Below are 23,327 nucleotides of genomic sequence, written 5' to 3' on the forward strand. Positions count from 1 at the left end.
AGAAGCGAAAAGTCCTTTTCATTTATATATTGACCTTTGTTGTTTACTGATTTGTGGAATGCCTGTTAAGTCTTTACCCACTTTTAGATTCTCCGCCTTTTTTGTATTGATTTATAGGCATTCGTTATATATTCTGCATAAAAGTCCGTGGTTGGGTATATGTATTGCAAATATTTTCTCCTCTACCAGTTATCTTGCTGCCCTCTAATGATGTCTCTTGATAAACGGAAGTTCTTAGTTTTAATATAATCTAATATTTTTCAATTGTTTCTTTTAAGATTGGTGCTTTTTGTGTCACGTTTAAGAAATCTGCTTATTCCAAAGTCATGGCGATATTCTATGTTGTTATTCTGTAAGCTTTTTTTGTTTTACTTACCGTATTTAGATCTGCAGTCCATCTGACACTGGTTTTTGTAACAGATGTAAGGTGGGAGTCAGTGTCAATTATTTTTTTCAATCAGGTATCTGGTTGACTTAAAACCATTATCACATCCCCACTGTACTGCAGTGTCGCCATTGCCATTTATCAGTTTGTGTAGTTTACATCCTCAATAATGGCAGCTCTTTAATTCAAAGGTTATGGTAGCTTGTGTCTAATAACTTTTCCGGGTAAAAATTACAATTCTTTTATTTTAAAAGATTACTTGTAATCTCAATACTGGCATTCCTACAGTTTACATTTTAGTTATTATTATTCTATTTTTATTTATATAATCCTATTTACATTGAATGACATATTCTACTTTATTTCTAAGTAGTCTTCAAAATTCAATTTTTAAGATGTAGTCTCGCTCTGTTGCCCAGGTCTTGAACCTCCTGGGTTCAAGCAATTCTCCCACCTCAGGCTTCCGAGTAGCTGGGATTACAGGTGCCTTTCACCTCACCCAGCTAATTTTTGCATTTTTAGTAGAGACAGGGTTTCACCATGTTGGCCAGGCTGGTCTTTAACTCCTGACTCCCAAGGTGCTGGGATTACAGGCGTGAGCCACTGTGCCTGGCCAATACTGTGTTTTTATAACATAAAATCAAAACCCGTAACTGCTATAGTATAAAACCCCATTCATATTGAAAATGGTATTAAATGGAATAGGAACAGCTCCAGTCTCCAACTCCCAGCGCGAGCAACACAGAAGACCAGTGATTTCTGCATTTTCAACTGAGGTACTGGGTTCATCTCACTAGGGAGTGCCGGACCATCAGTGCTGGTCAGCTGCTGCAGCCCGACCAGCGAGAGCTGAAGCAGGGCGAGGCATCGCCTCACCTGGGAAGCGCAAGGGGGAAGGGAATCCCTTTTCCTAGCCAGGGAAACTGAGACACACAACACCTGGAAAATCAGGTAACTCCCACCCCCATACTGCGCTTTCAGCAAACGGGCACACCAGGAGATTGTATCCCACACCTGGCCGGGAGGGTCCCACGCCCACGGAGCCTCCCTCATTGCTAGCACAGCAGTCTGTGATCTAACCGCAAGGCAGTAGCCAGGCTGGGGGAGGGGCGCCCGCCATTGCTGAGGCTTAAGTAGGTAAACAAAGCTGCTGGGAAGCTCGAACTGGGTGGAGCTCACAGCAGCTCAAGGAAACCTGCCTGTCTCTGTAGACTCCACCTCTGGGGACAGGGCACAACTAAACAACAACAAAAGCAGCAGAAACCTCTGCAGACACAAACGACTCTGTCTGACAGCTTTGAAGAGAGCAGTGGATCTCCCAACACGGAGGTTGAGATCTGCGAAGGGACAGACTGCCTGTTCAAGTGGGTCCCTGACCCCTGACTAGCCTAACTGGGAGACATCCCCCACTAGGGGCAGTCTGACACCCCACACCTCACAGGGTGGAGTACACCCCTGAGAGGAAGCTTCCAAAGCAAGAATCAGACAGGTACAGTTGCTGTTCAGCAATATTCCATCTTCTGCAGTCTCTGCTGCTGATACCCAGGCAAACAGGGTCTGGAGTGGACCTCAAGCAATCTCCACCAGACCTACAGCTGAGGGTCCTGACTGTTAGAAGGAAAACTATCAAACAGGAAGGACACCTACACCAAAACCCCATCAGTACGTCACCATCATCAAAGAACAGTGGCAGATAAAACCACAAAGATGGGGAAAAAGCAGGGCAGAAAAGCTGGAAATTCAAAAAATAAGAGCACATCTCCCCCGGCAAAGGAGCGCAGCTCATCGCCAGCAACGGATCAAAGCTGGACGGAGAATGACTTTGACGAGATGAGAGAAGAAGGCTTCAGTCCATCAAACTTCTCAGAGCTAAAGGAGGAATTACGTACCCAGCGCAAAGAAACTAAAAATCTTGAAAAAAAAGTGGAAGAATTCATAGCTAGAGTAATTAATGCAGAAAAGGTCATAAACGAAATGAAAGAGATGAAAACCATGACACGAGAAATACGTGACAAATGCACAAGCTTCAGTAACCGACTCGATCAACTGGAAGAAAGAGTATCAGCGACTGAGGATCAAATGAACGAAATGAAGCGAGAAGAGAAACCAAAAGAAAAAAGAAGAAAAAGAAATGAACAAAGCCTGCAAGAAGTATGGGATTATGTAAAAAGACCAAATCTACATCTGATTGGGATGCCTGAAAGTGAGGGGGAAAATGGAACCAAGTTGGAAAACACTCTTCAGGATATCATCCAGGAGAACTTCCCCAACCTAGTAGGGCAGGCCAACGTTCAAATCCAGGAAATACAGAGAACGCCACAAAGATACTCCTCGAGAAGAGCAACTCCAAGACACATAATTGCCAGAATCACCAAAGTTGAAATGAAGGAAAAAATCTTAAGGGCAGCCAGAGAGAAAGGTTGGGTTACCCACAAAGGGAAGCCCATCAGACTAACAGCGGATCTCTCGGCAGAAACTCTCCAAGCCAGAAGAGAGTGGGGGCCAATATTCAACATTCTTAAAGAAAAGAATTTTCAACCCAGAATTTCATATCCAGCCAAACTAAGTTTCCTAAGTGAAGGAGAAATAAAATCCTTTACAGATAAGCAAATGCTTAGAGATTTTGTCACCACTAGGCCTGCCTTACAAGAGACCCTGAAGGAAGCACTAAACATGAAAAGGAACAACCGGTACCAGCCATTGCAAAAACATGCCAAAATGTAAAGACCATCGAGGCTAGGAAGAAACTGCATCAACTAACGAGCAAAATAACCAGTTAATATCATAATGGCAGGATCAAGTTCACACATAACAATCTTAACCTTAAATGTAAATGGACTAAATGCTCCAATTAAAAGACACAGACTGGCAAACTGGATAAGGAGTCAAGACCCATCAGTGTGCTGTATTCAGGAGACCCATCTCACATGCAGAGACATACATAGGCTCAAAATAAAGGGATGGAGGAAGATCTACCAAGCAAATGGAGAACAAAAAGAAGCAGGGGTTGCAATACTAGTCTCTGATAAAACAGACTTTAAACCATCAAAGATCAAAAGAGACAAAGAAGGCCATTACATAATGGTAAAGGGATCAATTCTACAGGAAGAGCTAACTATCCTAAATATATATGCACCCAATACAGGAGCACCCAGATTCATAAAGCAAGTCCTTAGAGACTTACAAAGAGACTTAGACTCCCATACAATAATAATGGGAGACTTCAACACTCCACTGTCAACATTAGACAGATCAACGAGACAGAAAGTTAACAAGGATATCCAGGAATTGAACTCATCTCTGCAGCAAGCAGACCTAATAGACATCGATAAAATGGTGAACAGCTTGTTTTCAGAACAAGTTCATACTTCCTTTGATTTATGTGGTAATTCCATTTCTGAAAATTCGGTGTATATTAAACTACAGAAAATTCTGTTATTAAAATTGAATTAGATTTAAACTCAGATTATTATGAACAGATTTTTCCAGCAGAATATTCAAAAGCTATACAAAGAGGGTAATTCTTTGTACAGGAGGACATTTTCACACATGCAAAGCACTGGCCCCTGCTCAGTAACTGCCAGTAGTAGGCCCCAGTCAGAAACGCCCCCACCACTCACTCACTAAATCACCTAGAGAGGGGTTGTATGGCTGTGGGTGGTGTGCTGTTCTCAACACTGCTGGTACACAGTTGTGCCTGTTCTCAACATTGCTCTGGGATATACAACTAGAAATCTCCTTGGTGAGTTGAATAGTCATACTTTAATGAACATTGCAGCTTATTCTCCCTCATAGTTGTAACAATCTTTGTTCTCATCTACAGTGCGCAAGACCTACTTTTTCTGCACATACTTGCCAACACATGGTTTCTTCAGACTCATACCAGTTGTATTGGTGTGAAATAGTATCTGGTTTTAATTTGCATTTACCTTATTATCGATGAGATTCTTTTTTTTTTTTTTTAATGTTTTTTGGCTGAGGCTTTCTTTTCTTTTAATGTCTTTTCTTGGACTATTTATATTCTTTGCCTAGATTCCTATTGGGTTGCTTTTTTTCATTGATTTGTACTAGTTCTTTATATACTTACAATTTTTTGTCTCCTTTAGACATTGAAAGCATCTCTTACTTTGCAGCTTTTATCTTTGCGGGATGTGTGTGTGTGTGTGTGTGTGTGTGTGTGTGTGTGTGTATAAATTTCAACTCTTACTTTAGATGTAGGAGGTATGTGTGCAGATTTGTTACATGAGAGTATTGCATGATACTGAGGTTTGGAGTACAGATTCCATCACTCTGGTAGTGAGCATAGTACCTGATAGGTAGTTTTTTAACCAACCTCCCTCCCCACTCTCTAGTAGTCCACAGCGTCTGTTGTTCCTATGTTTCTTTGGTATCTTTTATTTTGAAGTTTTTTAAAGAATATAGTGAGTCTTACAAATCTTCAGTCTTATGGTATCATATGATTTGTGCTTTCAGGTTTTATGTTTCACATTTAGGTCTTTGATCTATATGAAATTTCTTTTTCTAGATGGTGTATGACGCAGATGCAATTATATCATTTTTTCCATTGCATTGGCTAATTGTTTCAATGCTGTTTACCAAATAGTCCTACCTGTCTGCCACTGTTGCCCCTTCGTCATTCCCACATGTGTTGGTCTTTTTCTGGGCTCTTCATTTTTTTCCATTGATCTGTTGTCTAACAGACCACTGTCACTACACTGCCTATGTATTTTTATCCCCCTGAGGTTGTGCCACTTGCTCAAGAAGAGAGTTATGAACTGACCCTTAATATTTTCCTTTAATCTGATCCATGACTAACAGAAATAGCATACAGTTCAAGGTGCCTTTCTCTAGTTTCACCTACTCATTCAGGTTTTCTTTAGTTTTCTCTTTCTTTGATCATTTCAATCAGGACCATTTGTATACCTGTGCTGAAGTTGCCATTTCTTCCAGAAGTGACTCTGTTTCCTGATTTTAATTGAAAATATTTAGGGTTTAAAGGCAGAAGGAATTCAGTTATGATTTCCTGGTTGTGTAAAGCTGTATCTCTTCTTCCCCTTTTCTTTTTGTCTTAAAACAAATTTCCAGCATTGTTTTCAACTATACTAAGCATTTTGTGCTTCTGACTTGCTGAATCTTGTGTGTTTCCCCATTTATTTAAATCATTTGAATTGGAATGCAGCACATGTTAAAGGACTATCACTTAAAACCATGTGTTACTATATAAAATATAAATTTAGGTAAATGGGACAGGATACAAAACTCATAAATGGATCTGATCCTGAATATGAATTTGCGCTTCATAAAGAAGTTATTATAATTTTCCTTATAGTTAACAATATATACAAAAAATTAAATATGCAATTTATATCATACTCCAAAGGAACTCTTAAATCTGATTAACAAATCTATGAATAAAACCACTGCTACTCTGACTGTTACAACCACCACTGCCACTACTTGCATTTATTGCAGAAGGTTAGAACTTTATAACTTTCAAGTTCCTTGGATTCCAAATTGAACATAACAAGAAAGCATGTTGACTAAAGAAAAGAAAATGAATGGGATGGAAAAGTCTTTTCCCTTGTGCCTTAAGGCTCCACCCTGAAGCTGTCAATAATGACCTTGGTTTCTCACTTAGACATCTAGTGGTGCCGTTTCCACACCTCATCACTCCTTCCCATGTCCTCTGTTTGGTTATTTCCATACTCCTGAATGCTAGTTTCTCCAGGAGGCCCATAACCTTTTCAGTTTCTGTCTTCACATGAACAAAAAGTGTACTTTTCCTGTTATAAGATGTGTCACATTGTGTCGTAATTAACTGTTTATTTGCCTTTGTCCCTCACCAGATTTTAAACTCTGTGAAGATGGCAACTGTGTTCATGTGCACTCATTCATTGAGGAACCTATGAAGTGCCCATTTTGGTCCTTGCCCTTAAAACTGAACTCATTGAAAGACTAACAGAAAGTTGAATAACTGTTTATCAATTATTTGAAAGCACAGCTTCCTGAGCTTTGAAACTTAGACACCAAATGGAAAAAGCTCAAAAAGTTACTATAGGGAAAAAAATAGAAGCAAAATATAAAGGGAAACTATAGGCTGGAGGAAGAAATGTGAAAGAGTTCAAATGTTTATTACATAAAACTAATATAAATAATAAAAATTATAAACCTGAAAGAAGAATAGACAACTGCTTTGAACTAGTAATTTATCTACCTCGTTGTCCATGCCAGGAATCTGGATTTTATTCTTGTTTCCTTCTTGTCCCTTCTTCTGAGCTCCTAACAAACCACCAAGACTTGGCAGTTCTACCTCAGTTCTCTCTAATTCCTCTTTAAGATCCCAATTTATGCTCCAAGAAAGGTTCATAAGAAACCCAGACCACCACCATTCTATTAGGAACAGACCGACCCAATTGGAGCTTTATTCTCACCAAGAAAATCATACAGTTGTGAGTGTGGGTAGATCCTTTTTAGGTAGATGCTCTGTAGATTCTTTTTGTCCTGTTAGGACACACCAAGAGATGATAAAATACCAGGCCCCACTCAGGCATTCTACTTTGCTTCCAAGCCCCAGATGGAATTTCTTCCACTATTTCAATTCTATACCCCCACACTGAAAACCATGTTATTCCCTTGGTGAGAACCAAGCTCCATTGGGTCAGTCTGTACCTAATAGAATGATGGTGGTCTGACTGTCTCAGGATCCTTTCTTGGGGCATAAATTGGGACCTTACAGTGACACAGTTATAAAACTTTTAACTTGTTCAGGACACTGATAGTAAAGATAGTAAGCCAGCATATCTCCAGGAAAAAAAGAGTTTTGGTTCTTTAGGTGTTACTTTTTCTTCTCATTTCCTGTGTAGTTTCTCTTCTGAGAAAAGGGCCCACAGATCTTGAAGAAGTATGTGTAAGAACTATTATTACACCTGTAATCCCAGGACTTTGGGAGGCCAAGGAGGGTGGATCACTTGAAGTCAGGAGTTCGAGACCAGCCTGGCCAACATGGTGAAACCCCATCTCTACTAAAACAAAAAATTAGCCAGGTGTGGTGGTGCGTGCCTGTAATCCCAGCTACTCTGGAGGCTGAGGTGGGAGAATCGCTGGAACCTGGGAGCTGGAGCTTGCAGTGAGCTGACATCACACCACAAGCATTCCAGTCTGGGCAACAGAGTGAGACTCCATCTCAAAAACGAACAAACACACAAAAAACTATTAGCTCAGTCTGTTCCTATGAGAAGAAAAAAATTTGTGACATAGTGATGTCATTGTTGCAAGATTTTTCCCAATGGCCTACTATAACACCAAGAAGTTAAAGGGCAGTTGATTTAATGGACTTGTTTAGCATGATGGACAGACTTGACCCATCTTCTGAAAACTTTAGCTAAGCAATACTGATCCACTTTGGAGATACTAGCCAAACAGGCTTGAAAAGGGTGACAGCAGTTATAAAGCATGTGGATTCCCTGTTATTCTTTGTAGTTGAGTCAAAGAGCACGGAATCTGAGTTTTGATGAAAGATACAGAACCAAGGCATAAAACTGGAAACAGAGGATATGGGCTGCTTTGGTATCCAAATGCAGCGGGGCCTAGAGCAGAAGATGGTCTTTCAAAACTAAGGGTTCTCTAGATTCCCACTACCTGGGGAACTTGTACTTTAAAAAAAAATCCTCATCTCTCTTCCAAAGTGATGTTCATTTCTTTCACAGGCATGAGGCTGTATGGATATTCATGACATATGACTTGCATTTACTGCAAAGGTTTAAAGAGATCCATTAATTCCAGCCTAAACAGGTTAACAGGAACAGGTTGATGGTTCTTGGGTGAAGAATGTTAAAGTCAGTTTGAAATAAAACTTTGGTGATTAAGAGACCATATTTTAATGTTTTTTCCCAGAAATTTTTAAAATTATAATAATGTTAGAATTAAATTATAACAGTTCAGTGAGAGAGCACTTTACAAATCCAAATTTGCCTGAAGAGGGTAATTCTGTTCCCTATCCAGACAGCTAACAGGCTCACCCACAGAAAGCAGTGTTAGTATTCACTGTTGGTTTTACCGTCTTCCTACTTGCCAGTATCTAGTTTAATCATCCTAGATTGATTAAACCCGTGCAACAGGGAGTTGTTAAGAATAGAAAAAAAGTTTTCAACAGAAGGTGAATTCATCTCTCAAGCCCCACACAGTTTTTTTCAATCTCATATCATTCAAGATACTCTCCTTAATATTTGTTTCTGGAATTCTTTTTAAAGGGAAATATTAGGGCACAGCCTAGAAAAAAAAATTTGGTTCAACAGTCTTTACAAAATACTGGTTTTTGATTATGAGGAATTTGAAGGGTATAGTGTACAGTCTAGCAAGGACCTATGTACTCAGTTGTCATTCCAGTCTGTAACATAGAGTTCACATGCCAATTTATTTAATTTTATTTGTTGTATAGAGAAAAATCAGGATCATAAAGGGCTTGGGTTTGATAATTTATCTTCAATCAGACAAAAGTACTGGTGTTTCTATAAAAAGTAGAATTCTTGGCATCTAGTAAATTGCTTTAGCTCCATGTTCCTCAACCTGCTTTCTCTTTTATTTCTTGTAAATTACATGTACTTTTTTGATAAACAAAAAAAATACTGGTGCCCTCTATAATCCATGAAATGTGAAAATAAATATAGTGACTAAAAACAAATCAATGGCACACTAATTTTGGATTTTATTCCCCCATGCTGTCACTCTTCCTACCCTGGGAATTCTGAAATGATTACCCGGAGGGAACATACTTCTCATCCCCCAATTCCAGTTGAAAAATGCTTTAGCAAATGTGCTTTCTGTGAAGGAATTCTTTGTCCCTAATTGTTATAATTTTCACTAAAGTGACTGAAGTGAAAATCACATGATTTAATTAGAAAAAAGGATAAGAAATTTATGGTTATTACAATACTGTAAATTATGTGTGACAATAAAGAAGACAATAAAGAGAAATATAAAAAGAAAATAGTGGCAATATTAGAATGGTGGAATTGTGGGTATAAAGTCTTTTTTCAAGATTGTACTTGCTGATGTTATTTTTAAAAACAAAAAGTTGCTTCAGACTGTATTTTGTGTAAAGAACAAGTTGTGCAGTTAATAATTGATAGCAAATCAAGAAATTCTCAAAAGGGATTTTAAAGTTACTTTATAGTGATTCATCTAGATCATCTTAATGGTCTTCCCTGTCGTAGGTTTTAAAATTATATTTAAAAATAAGTAAAAATGTTGACATGTAGTACGGGTAGTGAAGTTTTTACTATCTTTGGAGCATTGCTTTTTCCATAAATTCTAATATTAGCTATGAACATTGTGGTCTTGACTTTTTGTTTTTTGGGAGAATTGTATTCATGTTAGCAAATCTGGGCATATCTAAATAGCAAGAGTAGATTCGGTAATTGGAACAGCAAATGTAAACCAGAAGTTCAAAGAGACAGTGTTTAAAATATACTGACCATCTGCAGTCTGCATACCTGGCAATACGGAGGAAAGACCAGCATTTATCTTTTCATTGAAACCATGTGCTCTGTGTGCAGGAAGGAAATGCATGCTGGTCAGAGGTCAGAAGCAGGATAGATGAGGTTTGAAAGGGAATATTTACTATTGGGTTTTCCTAAACCCTTAGCCTCTTGGGAGATGTTATTTCTAGCAGACTTAGTGGAAACGTGGACAGACCCAGATCTATTACATCATAGTACCAATAGGAGATGTAAACAAGAAGCTATAGCTAGGTATCACTATGTGTGCTGAGCTAAGAGGTACAATAATAAGAAATTTAGATTTTGACCAAAGAAGTACACTGGAGGCACAGGAGGAATTTAACATCCTGGAAACTTTAGTTTGAAGAGGATCCCATGCACACAAAGGGTCTGTAAATCATGTCCTGTGCTGAATAGTTAAAGGAGCTACTGATATTTAATGTGAGGCAGAAGAGAGTTAAAAGGATCTGACAAATGCTTTCAAAATCTAAAAGGTAGTTTGTGAAAGTAGAAGCAGCACATTTTCTGTGAACCTTTGGAGAATTGAACTAAAAACAATGTGTGGAGATGGGGAAAGACAGATTTTAGAATAATGGAAGGAAAATTTTCTTAAAGTTGGAGCTATCTGTTAATGTAGTGAGGTGGTAAATTCTGGTGAATGTCAGAGGGTAGATGTTCAGGTGGATGTTAAGAGGGAGGTTTCCATACTGTGTGGTCAGACAACAAAAAACATCTAAATTATCCTCCAAGTGTGTGTACCTGAAGCCTCTGCTTCAGTTCCCCTCCACCAGCCTAGATGTGTGATTGGGTGGCCTCCCATTGCCCTGTACCTTTACCTCAATTGGTCAACTAAAGGCAGCAAAGTGGTTTTCTTTGTTTCCTTTCCTCAACTCAGAAGCACAAAAATGGCCTGTGTGTGTGTGTGTTCCCCTCTCTCTCGCTCGCTCATTCTCTCTCTCTCTCTTTCTCCCGTCCTATACTTTCCTGTCTTTTTTGACAGGGCCTTAGTCTGTCACCCAGTCTTGAACTCCTGTGCTCAAGCGATCCTCCCACCTCAGCCTCTCAGGTGGCTGGTACTATAAAAAGGTGTGCACCACCATGCCTGGCTAAATTTTAAATTTTTTGTAGAAAGAAGTCTCACTATGTTGCCCAGGCTGGTCTAGAACTCCTGACCTCAAGTGATCCTCCTCGACCTCCCAAAGTGCTGGGATTACAGGCGTGAGCCACTGCATTGGCCCTCTGTATGTGTTTCTTAATTTGTTCTAAAATGTTGTCTACTCATACTCTGGGTGTGAGATTCAGTATACCTCTTTATCACTCTTTTTTTTTTTTTTTTGAGACGGAGTCTCGCTGTGTCACCTAGGTGGAGTGCAGTGGCACTATCTCAGCTCACTGCAACCGCCACCTTCTAGGTTCAAGCAATTCTCCTGCCTCAGCCTCCCAGGGAGCTGGGACTACAGGCACCTGCCATCATGCCCAGCTAATTTTTTGTATTTTTAGTAATGATGGGGTTTCACTGTGTTAGCCAGGATGGTCTTGATCTCCTAACCTCATGATCCGCCTGCCTCAGTCTCTCAAAGTGCCGGTATTACAGGTGTGAGCCACTGCATCTGGCCCGTTATCACTCTTTCTAAGACATTCTTTTTGCTTCCATCTGCTCAAAGACAAATATGCAACCTTCAGAGTCTCATGCAATCATCAGCCAAAAGCCTGAAGTGAGTGTATGGCAGGGGGAAGGGGTTGACTAGGATTATCTTCTAAAATAGGGGAAGTATGGAGGGTGGCTTAGGGTAACATACTACATAAAACATCACATTTTAAGTTCCTGAATTCCCTTTACTCATGCAAATGGACTTGGCAAAAGATTATTTCAGTAGAGACCCATCTTTTTCATCAAATTAATATATTTTTTAAAACCAAGTGTCAGAAATAATCGGTGTTTTCAGACAGATATGTCTGGAAGTGATCATTTCTGTGGTCGAAGTAGGTATGCATTAGCCCAATCTGATGTAATAAGATTTGTACATGTGGGAAACAAAAGGCAGAATTTCTGTATTTTGACAGCAATCAAATGGTATCCAGGTGTACCAAAAAAAAAAAAATGGTGCAGGTCTGCCTCATTTCTTGCAACATTTTGGAAGCATTTGGCTCTGTGACACATATACTGGGTTGATGCTGCTGTTTTTCTAACATAAATTCAGAGTTTATCATCCTTTATTGACCGTATGGATCTTTTCTTCCTACAGGAATAGGAGGCCTTCAAGATTTTGTGCTGAAATCTGCAACACTGTGTAGCCTGCCCTCCTGCCCACCATTTATACCACTCAACTTCGAAGCCACTCCTATTGTGAGAGTTGCTGTTGAACCGAAACATCCAAGTAAGATAACCTTGTTTTTAAAAGCATATGTTTATTATTCTTTTAAAGCATAGCGTGTATTTAGTATGTGATTCCTCATGACTTGTTTCAGCAGTATATAATGAATTTTCATTGAGGTGTATAGTAGAAGCAACTCTTCAAAGGGCATCTAACTTCTGTCTTAGGAACATGCCGTGGTTACAGGTACCTTTGCTGTCCGGGAGACTGCATCTTCTTAATGGCAAAGACAGGGACATCTCTACATCCTCCACAACCCTGGCATAGGATTGTAGCTTAGCAAAGCTCATGTTTTGTTTTGTTTAGTTTAGTTTAGTTCAGTTTAGTTTTTGAGGTGGAGTCTCACTCTGTTGCCCAGGCTGGAGTGCACTGGCGTGATCTCGACACCACCTCTAATACCTTGGTTCAAGCGATTCACCTGCCTCAGCCTCCTGAATAGCTGGGATTACAGGCATCCACCACCACGCCTGGCTAATTTTTGTGTTTTTAGTAGAGATGGGGTTTCACCAAGTTGGCCAGGCTGGTCTTGAACTCCTGACCTCAGGTGATCCGCCTGCCTTGGGCGCCCAAAGTGCTAGGATTAAAGGCATGAGCGACTGTGCCCAGCCAAAGCTCATGTTTTAGGTGACTTCTTAGTTGGAATCTTATCTCAAGCTCCTTGGGTCAGAATCCATCATTTGCCTGTTCCCTCTAGGTTTGACAGATTATCTGGACACTGAGAATTTCCCATCTGTTTAGAAACCACTTTCTGCACCTTTCCTGCCGGCCACCTGACATTCGCATATGCCTGACCATATAACAACAACTCCTTAGTCTTTGGCTTATAGTATTTACCTAGTCAATCCTTTTGCACTTTTGTATTTCACGTCCCTTGACTATCGCTAATCCTAAATCACTGTGACTTTGCTATTCCAGTGCTAGTGATTGTCAGTGAAGAATCTCCAGACCATGCTATAAGGAAACCAAAGAACAAATGGTAAAATGGTAGTTTTCTGTTGAGGTATATAATGGCCTCATTGCTCCTGAACATATGTATCCCTCCTCTCCCCAGAGCTAACCCTTCTGAACTCATCACTCTCTCAAGTTCTAAGACATACCCCTGGCCATTAAGGATCCCTGGAGCCCCAGGGCAGATACTTGGAGGACTGACCTCAGACCTTTGGGGCCAGCCCTAGTAAATAGCCATCTGCCTTCAGCCTCGAGATAGGAATTTTTTGTGGCCCATCACTGTGGACTGACACAGTGCCTTGGTTGCTGCACGGATTTATCCCAGTCTATGTAAAACATGCTTCCTCTTTTAGGCTTGTCCAGATCCTGGCCTTTCGTGATTTTGTTCTTTTATTCTACTCACTAGGCTGGCTCTAACCACTGTCTACTGTGTTCAATCCTTCGAAATACATACAAGAAAGCTCAGTTTTATTTAAGTTGTGATATTTGAGTCTGGCAACCATGGCTTATTCTTAGATGTGTCTACTATTTATTCGTATCCTCTTTCTTACTTAGTTTTTCTCTATTGCATTTGCACATGCAGTTTATAAATAGGAAACAATAATAATTTAAGCCATAATTTTACTTGTTTGTTTATTTCTTTATTTTGAGACAAGGTCTCACTGTCACCCAAGCTGGAGTGCAGTGGCTCAATCACAGTCACGGCTCACTGCAACCTTGACCTCCTGGGCTCACGCGATCCTCCTGCCTCAACCTCCCAAGTAGCTGGGACCACAGACACATGTCACCATGCCCAGCTAATTTTTTTTATTATTTGTAGATGGGTTCTCCCCATGTCACCTAGACTGGTCCTAAACTCCTGAGCTTAAGCAGTCCTCTCACCTCAGCCTCTTAGAGTGCTGGGATTACAGGTGTGAGCCACTGTACCTGGCCTAAGATGTGATATTTTAATAATAGAAATTTATAATTTTTAAAAGCCTTTGTTATGGTTATGTGCTACTCTGTGGTGTCTGTTATAGAAGCTAAGTAAAAGCCCAACTCTAAAGAACCAGCTTCTTTGAAGGACTGGCTACATGAGATGAAGGGTTCTGTTACCTAGTGTATTTCCTGTCCTAAAGCTGACTCATAGTAAGATTAAGTTCCTTTCCTTTCCATAAATGAGATAGTCTAATAAATCGAATTATTCAGGATTATCAATTTGGAGGCCAAAGTGTGCTTCCTCATGTGTGTTTTCATTAAATTTATCTGAACTTTGTGAAAAATAAACTTAAATGGTTAGACGGGGCACATAATTTTCTTCATAATTTTAAAAGGAGTATTGCTATTTTTTTCCCATTAAGTATATTATTTTTACTGGTTTTACCATTGACTGTGTTACTGAAGCACCCCATTTGATTTTTCAGTGTCTGAACTTTGTACTCTTTATTTTGCCTTCTTGGTGTTTTCACATTGTCCATATGTTATTTTACATTCAGAATGTCTGGGGAAACTTCCCTTCCTTGTTCCTATGAGCTTTCAGAGGGTATTTATTGTCTGTTTACTCTTTGCCCTAGTAACTTATATCATCCTTATTTTGGGGCAGTGACCCCTTTATTCATAGGTTACATGTCTGACGACTGTTGGGATATTTCACTCTCTTATAAGACTTTCCAGTAATACTGCCTCTGAGAGGCACTGGACACATCCATTGTTTTTCTTGAATAGACCACATATCCCCAGGTCCTGTCTTTTTTTTTTTTTTGTGACAACTAGATTAATCCAGAAGACAACAATTTGCTTCTTTTCTTTCGGAGAGAAGCAAATCATGAGTATTTGTTCTTCCACTTTTCTTTCTCTAATTTCCCAAGTGGGGATCAAAATGTCATGGCAGCCGCCCTCTACTTCATGCCCACAGGTCAACTACAAACTCAACACAGAGAACTACAAATGTTCCAAAGCAATTATTATTTTCTTCATTATAATTGATCCTTACTGTATTCCACACACTGTACTAAGGATTTTACATTGATTATCTCATTTAATCCTCCCAAAAGCCCTGTTCATTAGGATACTCTTTTTATTCTCATCTTCACAGGAGGGAAACTGAAGCTTAGAGAAGTTAAATTAATTTGCCCAAGGCCATACAGTTAGGAAGCAGTGAAGTCAGGATACAGATCTCTGCCTCAGAAACAATGCTAGATCTTCATTTGTGGGAATCCAAGAAATCCTATTTATCTGAGATCAGAGTAATTTGTTTCTGGAATTGTTTTATCCTTTATCCATATTAGTTAAAAAAAATTTTGGCACCTATGCTTATATAGATAGATGAATTTTTGTGCTAATGTTTTATATGCATTATGAAACACAAAATAGAAATTATTTAAAAATTGAGTTGAAAAATCAAATACCTAATTTTATTTGTATTTGATGAAGATACATACAGTATGTCCATATAAGTATATATAGTATTTATTTGTGATTGTGGCCTATAATTATTTTAGTTATCTAATACTGTGTAATATATTACTTCAAAATTTAGTGGCTTGAAACAACACTTATTTTTCATAGTTCCCTTGGTCTGGAATTTGGAAGGGTTTGGCATTGTGTCTCTCAAGTAGTGGTAGTCATACATCACCTTGGGCAGTAGCCATCTGAAGGTTTAACTGTACTTCCAAACATGAGCTCACAAGTTAGTGCTGGCTGGGGACCTCAGTTCCTCTCCACATGACTGTTTGAGTGTCCTGCAGCATAGCATGGTGATTGGCTGCAGCCAGCGTTCCAAAATACTAAGGCAGAAGCTATAATGCCTTTTGTGAACTAGCCTTGGGAATCACACATCATCCTTTCCACAGTGTTCTGTTGGTCACACAGACCAGCCATGGTTCACAGTTGGAGAGAGCTGCACAGGAATGTGAATATCAGGAGGCAAGGATGATTGGAGCCACCTTGGAGACTGGCTACCACAATAATGCTTCCTTCTTTTTGAAGGTCTTGCCTGAACACTTTGTGATATAGCCATTCCAAGTCCAGCTCCTAGGTTCCATTTGTTAAAACACTTGATTTTAATGACCATTATCACTGGAAAAGCCACCTCACAAAGTTACATAGTCCAAAGGGAAGAATGATTCATTGGCTTCCTTTACTAAATCATGGTATCCATTTTAGATTCCCATTTTCCCAATTATTAAAAGGTTTTGGTAAAATGTAGCTAGTGACTATCTAGTTTTCCTGATGGCAGTCCATTTTTCTTATACTAATTAGAAGCTTTGTTAATTCTTATATCTTTATTGAACTATCTATTTGGTGATTTTAAGAACAGGTTAAGAAAATCACCCTCCAAATTTTAAGAGATTTTTATACATTATACATGAAGTATTTATGTTATCTTCAGCAACCAAATGACTGTCAGTGGCAACATTTTCAAACACCTAATTTCTAAATGTTGTCTCCATGTTTCAAATTTCTTTTGGAAAAAAAAAAAAAATTTTCTTATTGTTAAACTGTTACTTTTATTTTACCTTGAAGAGACAAATTTAAGTGTATATTTTTTTTTCAAAAATATTTGTTGGGATCTCATCTTGGTGGTAGCCATTGTTTTTACTTTATAATTTGTTTGATGGAGAGCTGACAAAAAGCCTTGCCATTTTTTTTTTTTTTTTTTTTTTTTTTTTTTTTTTTTTTTGAGACGGAGTCTCGCTCTGTCGCCCAGGCTGGAGTGCAGTGGCCAGATCTCGGCTCACTGCAAGCTCCGCCTCCCGGGTTCATGCCATTCTCCTGCCTCAGCCTCCGGAGTAGCTGGGACTACAGGCGCCCGCCACCTCGCCCGGCTAGTTTTTTGTATTTTTAGTAGAGACGGGGTTTCACCATGTTAGCCAGGATGGTCTCGATCTCCTGACCTTGTGATCCGCCCGTCTTGGCCTCCCAAAGTGCTGGGATTACAGGCTTGAGCCACCGCGCCCGGCCTGCCATTTCTTTTTTTATTATTCCCATGTGCTTGTGTTATTAGTATTATAGTATTGTCAGTGATATCTTTGCAGGAATCCATTTAAGCCAGGTTTAAAATTCTGTGAAGCCTTAGTTAACACTAGATAAAATCTGTAAATCCACTTATTAGGCAAAAGAAAATTACAGTATGCCAAGAAGGAACAAATGAAGGTGCCTCTGTCAACCCTGGACACAGTGAAATCCTACTTCCCGTCTTCCCTTGGAATTCTGTGCATTCCATATGTGGCTTTTGATCACCTGACCTACAAGGGTACTGACATCCATCCACAGAGCATGAGCTCTGTGGCTGGCTGCCCAGCTTCTAAACCAGGTTCTGCCATTTAGTTAGTCTGGGACCTTGAACACAAGTTTATTAGTTTCTCTATACCTGTTTCCTCATCTATTAAATGAGAACAATAATCATACCACCTAATCGTTAATGAGCTCATATATGTAAATTGCTTGTCTGGCACATTGTTAGTGCTGTGAAACGTTAGTTATTATTAGAACTTTATTTCAAAAATAAATAGGTATAGAAGTTCTAATATTCCTGCTCCCAGTTAATCAACTTTTATAAGGCATGTTGAAAATCATTGCATTGCAGAAAGTTCCTGTGATTTTGTCTTTTTGGCATGCTGAAAACCAAGCATTGAAGGATTGCTAAGTCTTTTCTTCAAATGTAGAACTGAAACAAGACTGCATAAAAATGTCTTCAAGACCAAGGCTTCTGCTAAGGCCACTGCAGGAGACTTCCTTGGACCTGCCTTGAGGGAGCAGTAGCAGTTGGGTATGTGGAAAGGGGGTGAAAAAGTAGCTAAACCCAAGATGTAGGTCATAGTCCCCATCCCTACTCTCAATTCTCAGGAACTATAGGGTAAAAGCAATTATATGTGAAAAACACATGCAGAATACAATGCAGAAGATGCCTTTAGCTCACTAGGTAAAGTAGCTAGTTAGGGTATTCTAAAACCCAAGTTCTATCGAGCAGTTTCACAAATAATTATTTTTAATATGAGGCTCTGGTACGGTTTCTTGAATATTATATAAAATGTTTCTGTTGCTTATTTGTTGATTTTATAGGTGATGTTTGAAGAAATGCTCTGTTTATTTTCTAGGTATATAATGTGTACATTTGTTACAAGATTTAGGTGAATTCACAAGTAGAAAGATGGAAGCTTATATCTGCAGAGTATTTGAAGAAGTAATATAGATGAGCTTTGGGAGTCTTGATGATAAGCTTGCGGATGTGTCATGTTTGCTATCTGTACAAAAAAATTACTAGAAGGTAGTTTTCTTCATGTCACTGCACTATCTGGAAGAAAAATAAATTGTTGTTTTAAGAGTTTATTTCAATGTAATTTTCCCTTGAGTAGCCAGAACCATTGTCTTTGAATTGTGTTAGTTCTTATATCATATTTAATCTGTTTCATTTTTTTAACCTAGGTGAAATGCCTCAGCTCGTAAAAGGAATGAAACTGTTAAACCAGGCTGATCCCTGTGTCCAGATTTTAATTCAGGAAACAGGAGAGCACGTTTTAGTCACAGCAGGAGAAGTCCACCTTCAGCGATGCCTGGATGACTTAAAAGAAAGGTTAGGTGAAAATGATAGTGATGGAGAAATGATAGCTCTCAATCAGTGGGATGTTTTAGTGTTTCCTAAACCAGTTGAACTTAGACTATGGCTTATTTTTGGAGAAAAATGAAATACCCTCAATTCAGACGTGAACAGTTATTCGATTGTAGACTTAATTTTTAATAACTGAAAACTGGCATTCACTGCCTACACTTGAATAATTTTGCATTTTTAGCTTAAGTCATAAAATGTTTTTCTGTATATGTATTTTACTTTAAGCATGTACACAAAACACAAAATACCACGACAACAAAAACAAAATATTATTTTGTAAATGTTGGCTATGTAATTAGGATAGACTTCTCTTATTGATATGGTCTTTACAATGTAAACCTTCTGGAAATCTTTGTATTTTTCTATAAAGACAATATGTGTTATAAAATGGGCATCCCAAATTTTTATAACAGGCATTTTTCCTCTTTGTTGCAAAGATAATGTATGTTTATTGCAAAAATTAGGAAAATACAGAAGAAGAAAAAGAATCATTCAGTTACCATGCAGAAATAACCACCATTACATTCAGATTCCTAAATCCACACTGTTCTATGCATATTAAAGTATACACAAATATCTATATACACAGTTCTGATTATTTGGTTAACATAAACTTCCGGAAGTATTATAGCTAACTCAAAAAGTATGCATATTTTTAAGTGTTATGATCCATATTTTCCTCAAGAAAGGCTGTTCTAATTTACATTATAACTAGCAATAAATATTGGAAAGTGCCTCTTTTCTCAAACTTTTGCAACTTTGCATAGTTTATCATTTTTTTAAAATGTCATCAGTCTTGAAGACAAATGAAAGATATTCACAATTAATACACATTTCTGTGCTTACTAGTAGAAAAAATTAGAAATTTCCCTGTAATTGCTGTCCTTCCTTTTGTTTTTAAAATTTCTGGGACTATAATCATAATCATAACAAATAATAATTATAAATGATTGATATATATTAAATATTATATAACAGTCACTGTGTTAAGCACTATTTATCTCACTTAATCTTTATACCACAGTAAAATTGGTGGTAGTAGTAACTATACAACAACACCTGGCACTAATAATAGAACAAGAATAACTGCTGCTGGCCGGGCGCAGTGGCTCACACGTGTAATCCCAGCACTTTAGGAGGCCGAGGCGGGCAGATCATGAGGTCAGGAGATCAAGACCATCCTGGTGAAACCCTGTGCCTACTAAAAATACAAAAATTAGCTGAGTGTGGTGGCATGCGCCTGTAATCCAGCTACTCAGGAGGATGAGGCAGGAAAATCACTTGACCTGGGAGGCGGAGATTGTGGTGAGCTGAGATCGTGCCGCTGCACTCCAGCCTGGCAACAGAGGAAGACTCCATCTCAAACAAAAAACAGAATAACTACTGTAGCATTTATGTAGGATTCTGTAAAGCTTCTACCAGATGCCAGAAACTAGACCCCTACCTCATAATGTACTCAAAAATTTATTTCAGGTGGATTCTTGGTTACAATGTAAAAGGCAAAACCATAAAGTGTTTAGAAGATAGTATAAGAGAATATCTTCAAGACCTCAGGGTAGCAAAAAGCTTCTTAATAGCATATTAAGAGCACCAATGACAAAGGAAAAGCTTGATCATCAAAAGACACTATTAAGATAATAAGGAGGCTGACCACAGGGTTAGAGAAGACCTTTGTACTACTTGTAACAGACAAAAGACTTATATCCCCAATATAGAAGGAATTCCTACAAATAAATGAGAAGGGCAGCAATCCAGTAGAAAAACTGTACAAAGACTTGAAGAGCTACTTCATAACAGAGGCTTCCAAAGGCCAATAAACATGAAAAACTATTCAACTTATTCAAAATCAAAGTGAGATACTTCTGCATACCCACTAGAGTGGTTAAATATTTTTTAAGTGATGTTATCAAGTGGTGGCAAAGATGTGGAACAACAAGAATTCACCTACGCAACTAGTGGGAATATCAACTGGTACAACTATTTTGGAATATAATTTGGTATGGTCTGCTAAGATGAGAGATAGGCACTTCCTGTGGCTTGGTAAATCTCCCATTTGTACTCTGTATATACACAACACAGAGCTAGGCAAATGTGCACCAAGAATACTCATAACAACAATTATTTTTTTCTTTTTTTTTTTTTTTTTTTTTTGAGAAAAGGCACTCACGTCGCTCAGGCTGGAATGCAGTGGTGCACTCTCAGCTTACTACAACCTCCACTTCCTGGGCTCAAGCAATTATCCTGCCTCAGCCTCCTGAGTAGCTGGGACTACAGGTGTGCGCCACCACGCCCAGCTATTTTTTGTGTTTTTAGTAGAGATAGTGTTTCAGCATCTTAACCAGGCTGGTCTCAAACTCCTGACCTCAAGTGATCCACCCACCTTGGCCTCCCAAAGTGCTGGGATTACAGGCATGAGCCACCTTACCTGGCCTCATAGCAACAAAATTTTAGTAGCCAAAAGTTGGAAACAACTCAAACATTTAAATGCATAAATAAATAAATAAAGATATATTCATACAATGGAATTCTATAGAATGATCTCAGTGAACAAAACAACAGGTATATAAAACATAGGTGAATCTCACAATATAATGTTGAGCAAAAGAAGCCGCTTCACTTCCCCCAAAAAGTGTTTGTTTGTATTTATATGAAGTTCAAAACGTACTGCACCAGGTTGGATAATATAGCAAAACCTCATTTCTAAAAAAAAAATAAATAAATTATTCAGGCAGGGCAGGTGGTGCGTGCCTGTAATACCAGCTACTCGGGAAGCTGAGGCAAGAAGTTTGCTTAAGCCCAGGTGTTCGAGGCTGCAGTGAACTATAATCACACCACTGCACTTCAGCCTGGGTGACACAGTGAGACCCTGTTTTAAAAAAAGAACAAAAAGAAACACAGTCCAAACCGAACTGTGGAGTATAAAGGGTTACATGTTTAGGTGATTTAAAAAAAAAAAAGAAAGAAAGAAAAGGAGGATATTACAATAGAAATCAGGATAGCAGTTACCTTCATACTTCATGGCATTGGGAAAAGGCAGCCTGGGGCCCTCTGAGGGCTAAGAATGTTCTGTTTCTTGACGATACCATGTAGTTTACATGGGTGTTCACTTTGAGGTAAGTTATCATAGATCAGTAGATTTTTGTTTTGTGAACTGTTCTATATGACTATTACATTTCATAATTATGCTTACATTAAGAATGTGTATAATGTTATAGAATTTTTTTAGTTGTCCCTACCTTTTGGTAGTATATAATCTTTTTCAACTTCTACACACTTTTTCAGGAATAGACTATGTCCAGGAATGGGAGACAAGGAGACTATCTGTTGTCTCCAGGCCAGAGAAACTGTCAGAATTCTTAGCATCCAGATCTCAATGTAGTAATAATCAGAGCAGGAAGCCACAGGAAATTGCCATGATGTAGCCTGAGCCTACTGCACTTTTTTTAGTGTAATCAGAGGCTCTGTATTGCTAGGACTTAAAGAACCTTTGGTCCTGAGGTGCTTTGTAAATGTGGCAACCATCACACACTTCCTTCTACAGCTTGGAGTGGTTTTAATTAATCATATAAATGATTACTACAGGAGACTTCTTGGGAGCCTCAGGAATTAGAACGACTAAAGTAGCTCATAGCTTTTTTGACTGTGTTACAGGAATAAGAGGGCAGTGTCGTAGATGTGTACTCTCTCGTAGTTTCAGTAGCTTTGCAGTTGATTTTCTTGAATGTTCTAAGTATATGAGCATATTTTCCCTATGTAATGATAATTTTAGAAATATTTTTCTTTTCCTAAGATTTTTAAGTGACTTTTTTCTTAAAATCAAGAATAGGTATTGAATCTTATTGAATGCCAATTTAGCGTATTTAAAAGTGGCTACATAGATTATTTGACATTTTTAATGTGGTATTATTTTAACAGATCTTCTAATACAAATTAATTTTCATATAACCTATAATACAAACTTTGTAGTGTTGTGATAAATTATTCCTTTAACGTACTGTGTAACTCCATTTTTCAGTATGGCATAATGACCAAGAGTGTGGATTCTGAAGTCAGACCTAAATTTGAATCCTAGCTTCTCCACTTACAGGCTATTTGGAGAAGTTACTTAATATTTCTGATCTGGTTTCCTCTTCTACAAAATTAAATAGTACTAGTGCCTACTAAAGAAATACTACATGTAAAACACTTAACACAGTGCCTCATACATAATAAGCTTTTTTAATGCACACACCTGCATATCCTTAGTTTTTGTTATTTTATCTTAGATTTTATATCTGAATTCTTAGGTAAGATTGAACTACAGTTTTGTATATGTATACTGTCTTTGTCAGGTTTGAATATCAAAGTAGTTTTAAAAACATACAATGTCCAGTCCATCTTGTTGTATATCCTGTGAATATATAACAAGATTGTAAATATGCAATATACAACAGTATCAAACTTGATATTATGTGGAAAAAGGGACTTTCTGAACTTGATGGCAGACTGGGCCTCAAGAGCTATGATGTCCAGAAGAGTAGCTACTACCCATA

General features: G+C 38.4%; 1 protein-coding gene across 3 annotated transcripts in view; it reads left to right on the forward strand.

Annotated features, from left to right (window-relative positions):
• The window catches only part of LOC105493085 (elongation factor like GTPase 1), a 130,167-nt gene that overhangs the window by 83,670 nt on the left and 23,170 nt on the right, over positions 1–23,327 (forward strand). For all 3 annotated transcript variants that reach the window (XR_011626251.1, XM_011760512.3, XM_024796375.2), the window contains 2 exons: positions 12,129–12,260; positions 18,612–18,759. Coding sequence is in view for 2 of the 3 variants with exons in the window: in XM_011760512.3 (XP_011758814.1) it covers positions 12,129–12,260; positions 18,612–18,759 (280 nt within the window). In the remaining variant the exon portion in view is untranslated. The remainder of the gene's footprint in view (positions 1–12,128; positions 12,261–18,611; positions 18,760–23,327) is intronic.

This window comes from Macaca nemestrina, chromosome 7 (genome assembly GCF_043159975.1).
Source record: "Macaca nemestrina isolate mMacNem1 chromosome 7, mMacNem.hap1, whole genome shotgun sequence".
NCBI lineage: Eukaryota > Metazoa > Chordata > Mammalia > Primates > Cercopithecidae > Macaca > Macaca nemestrina.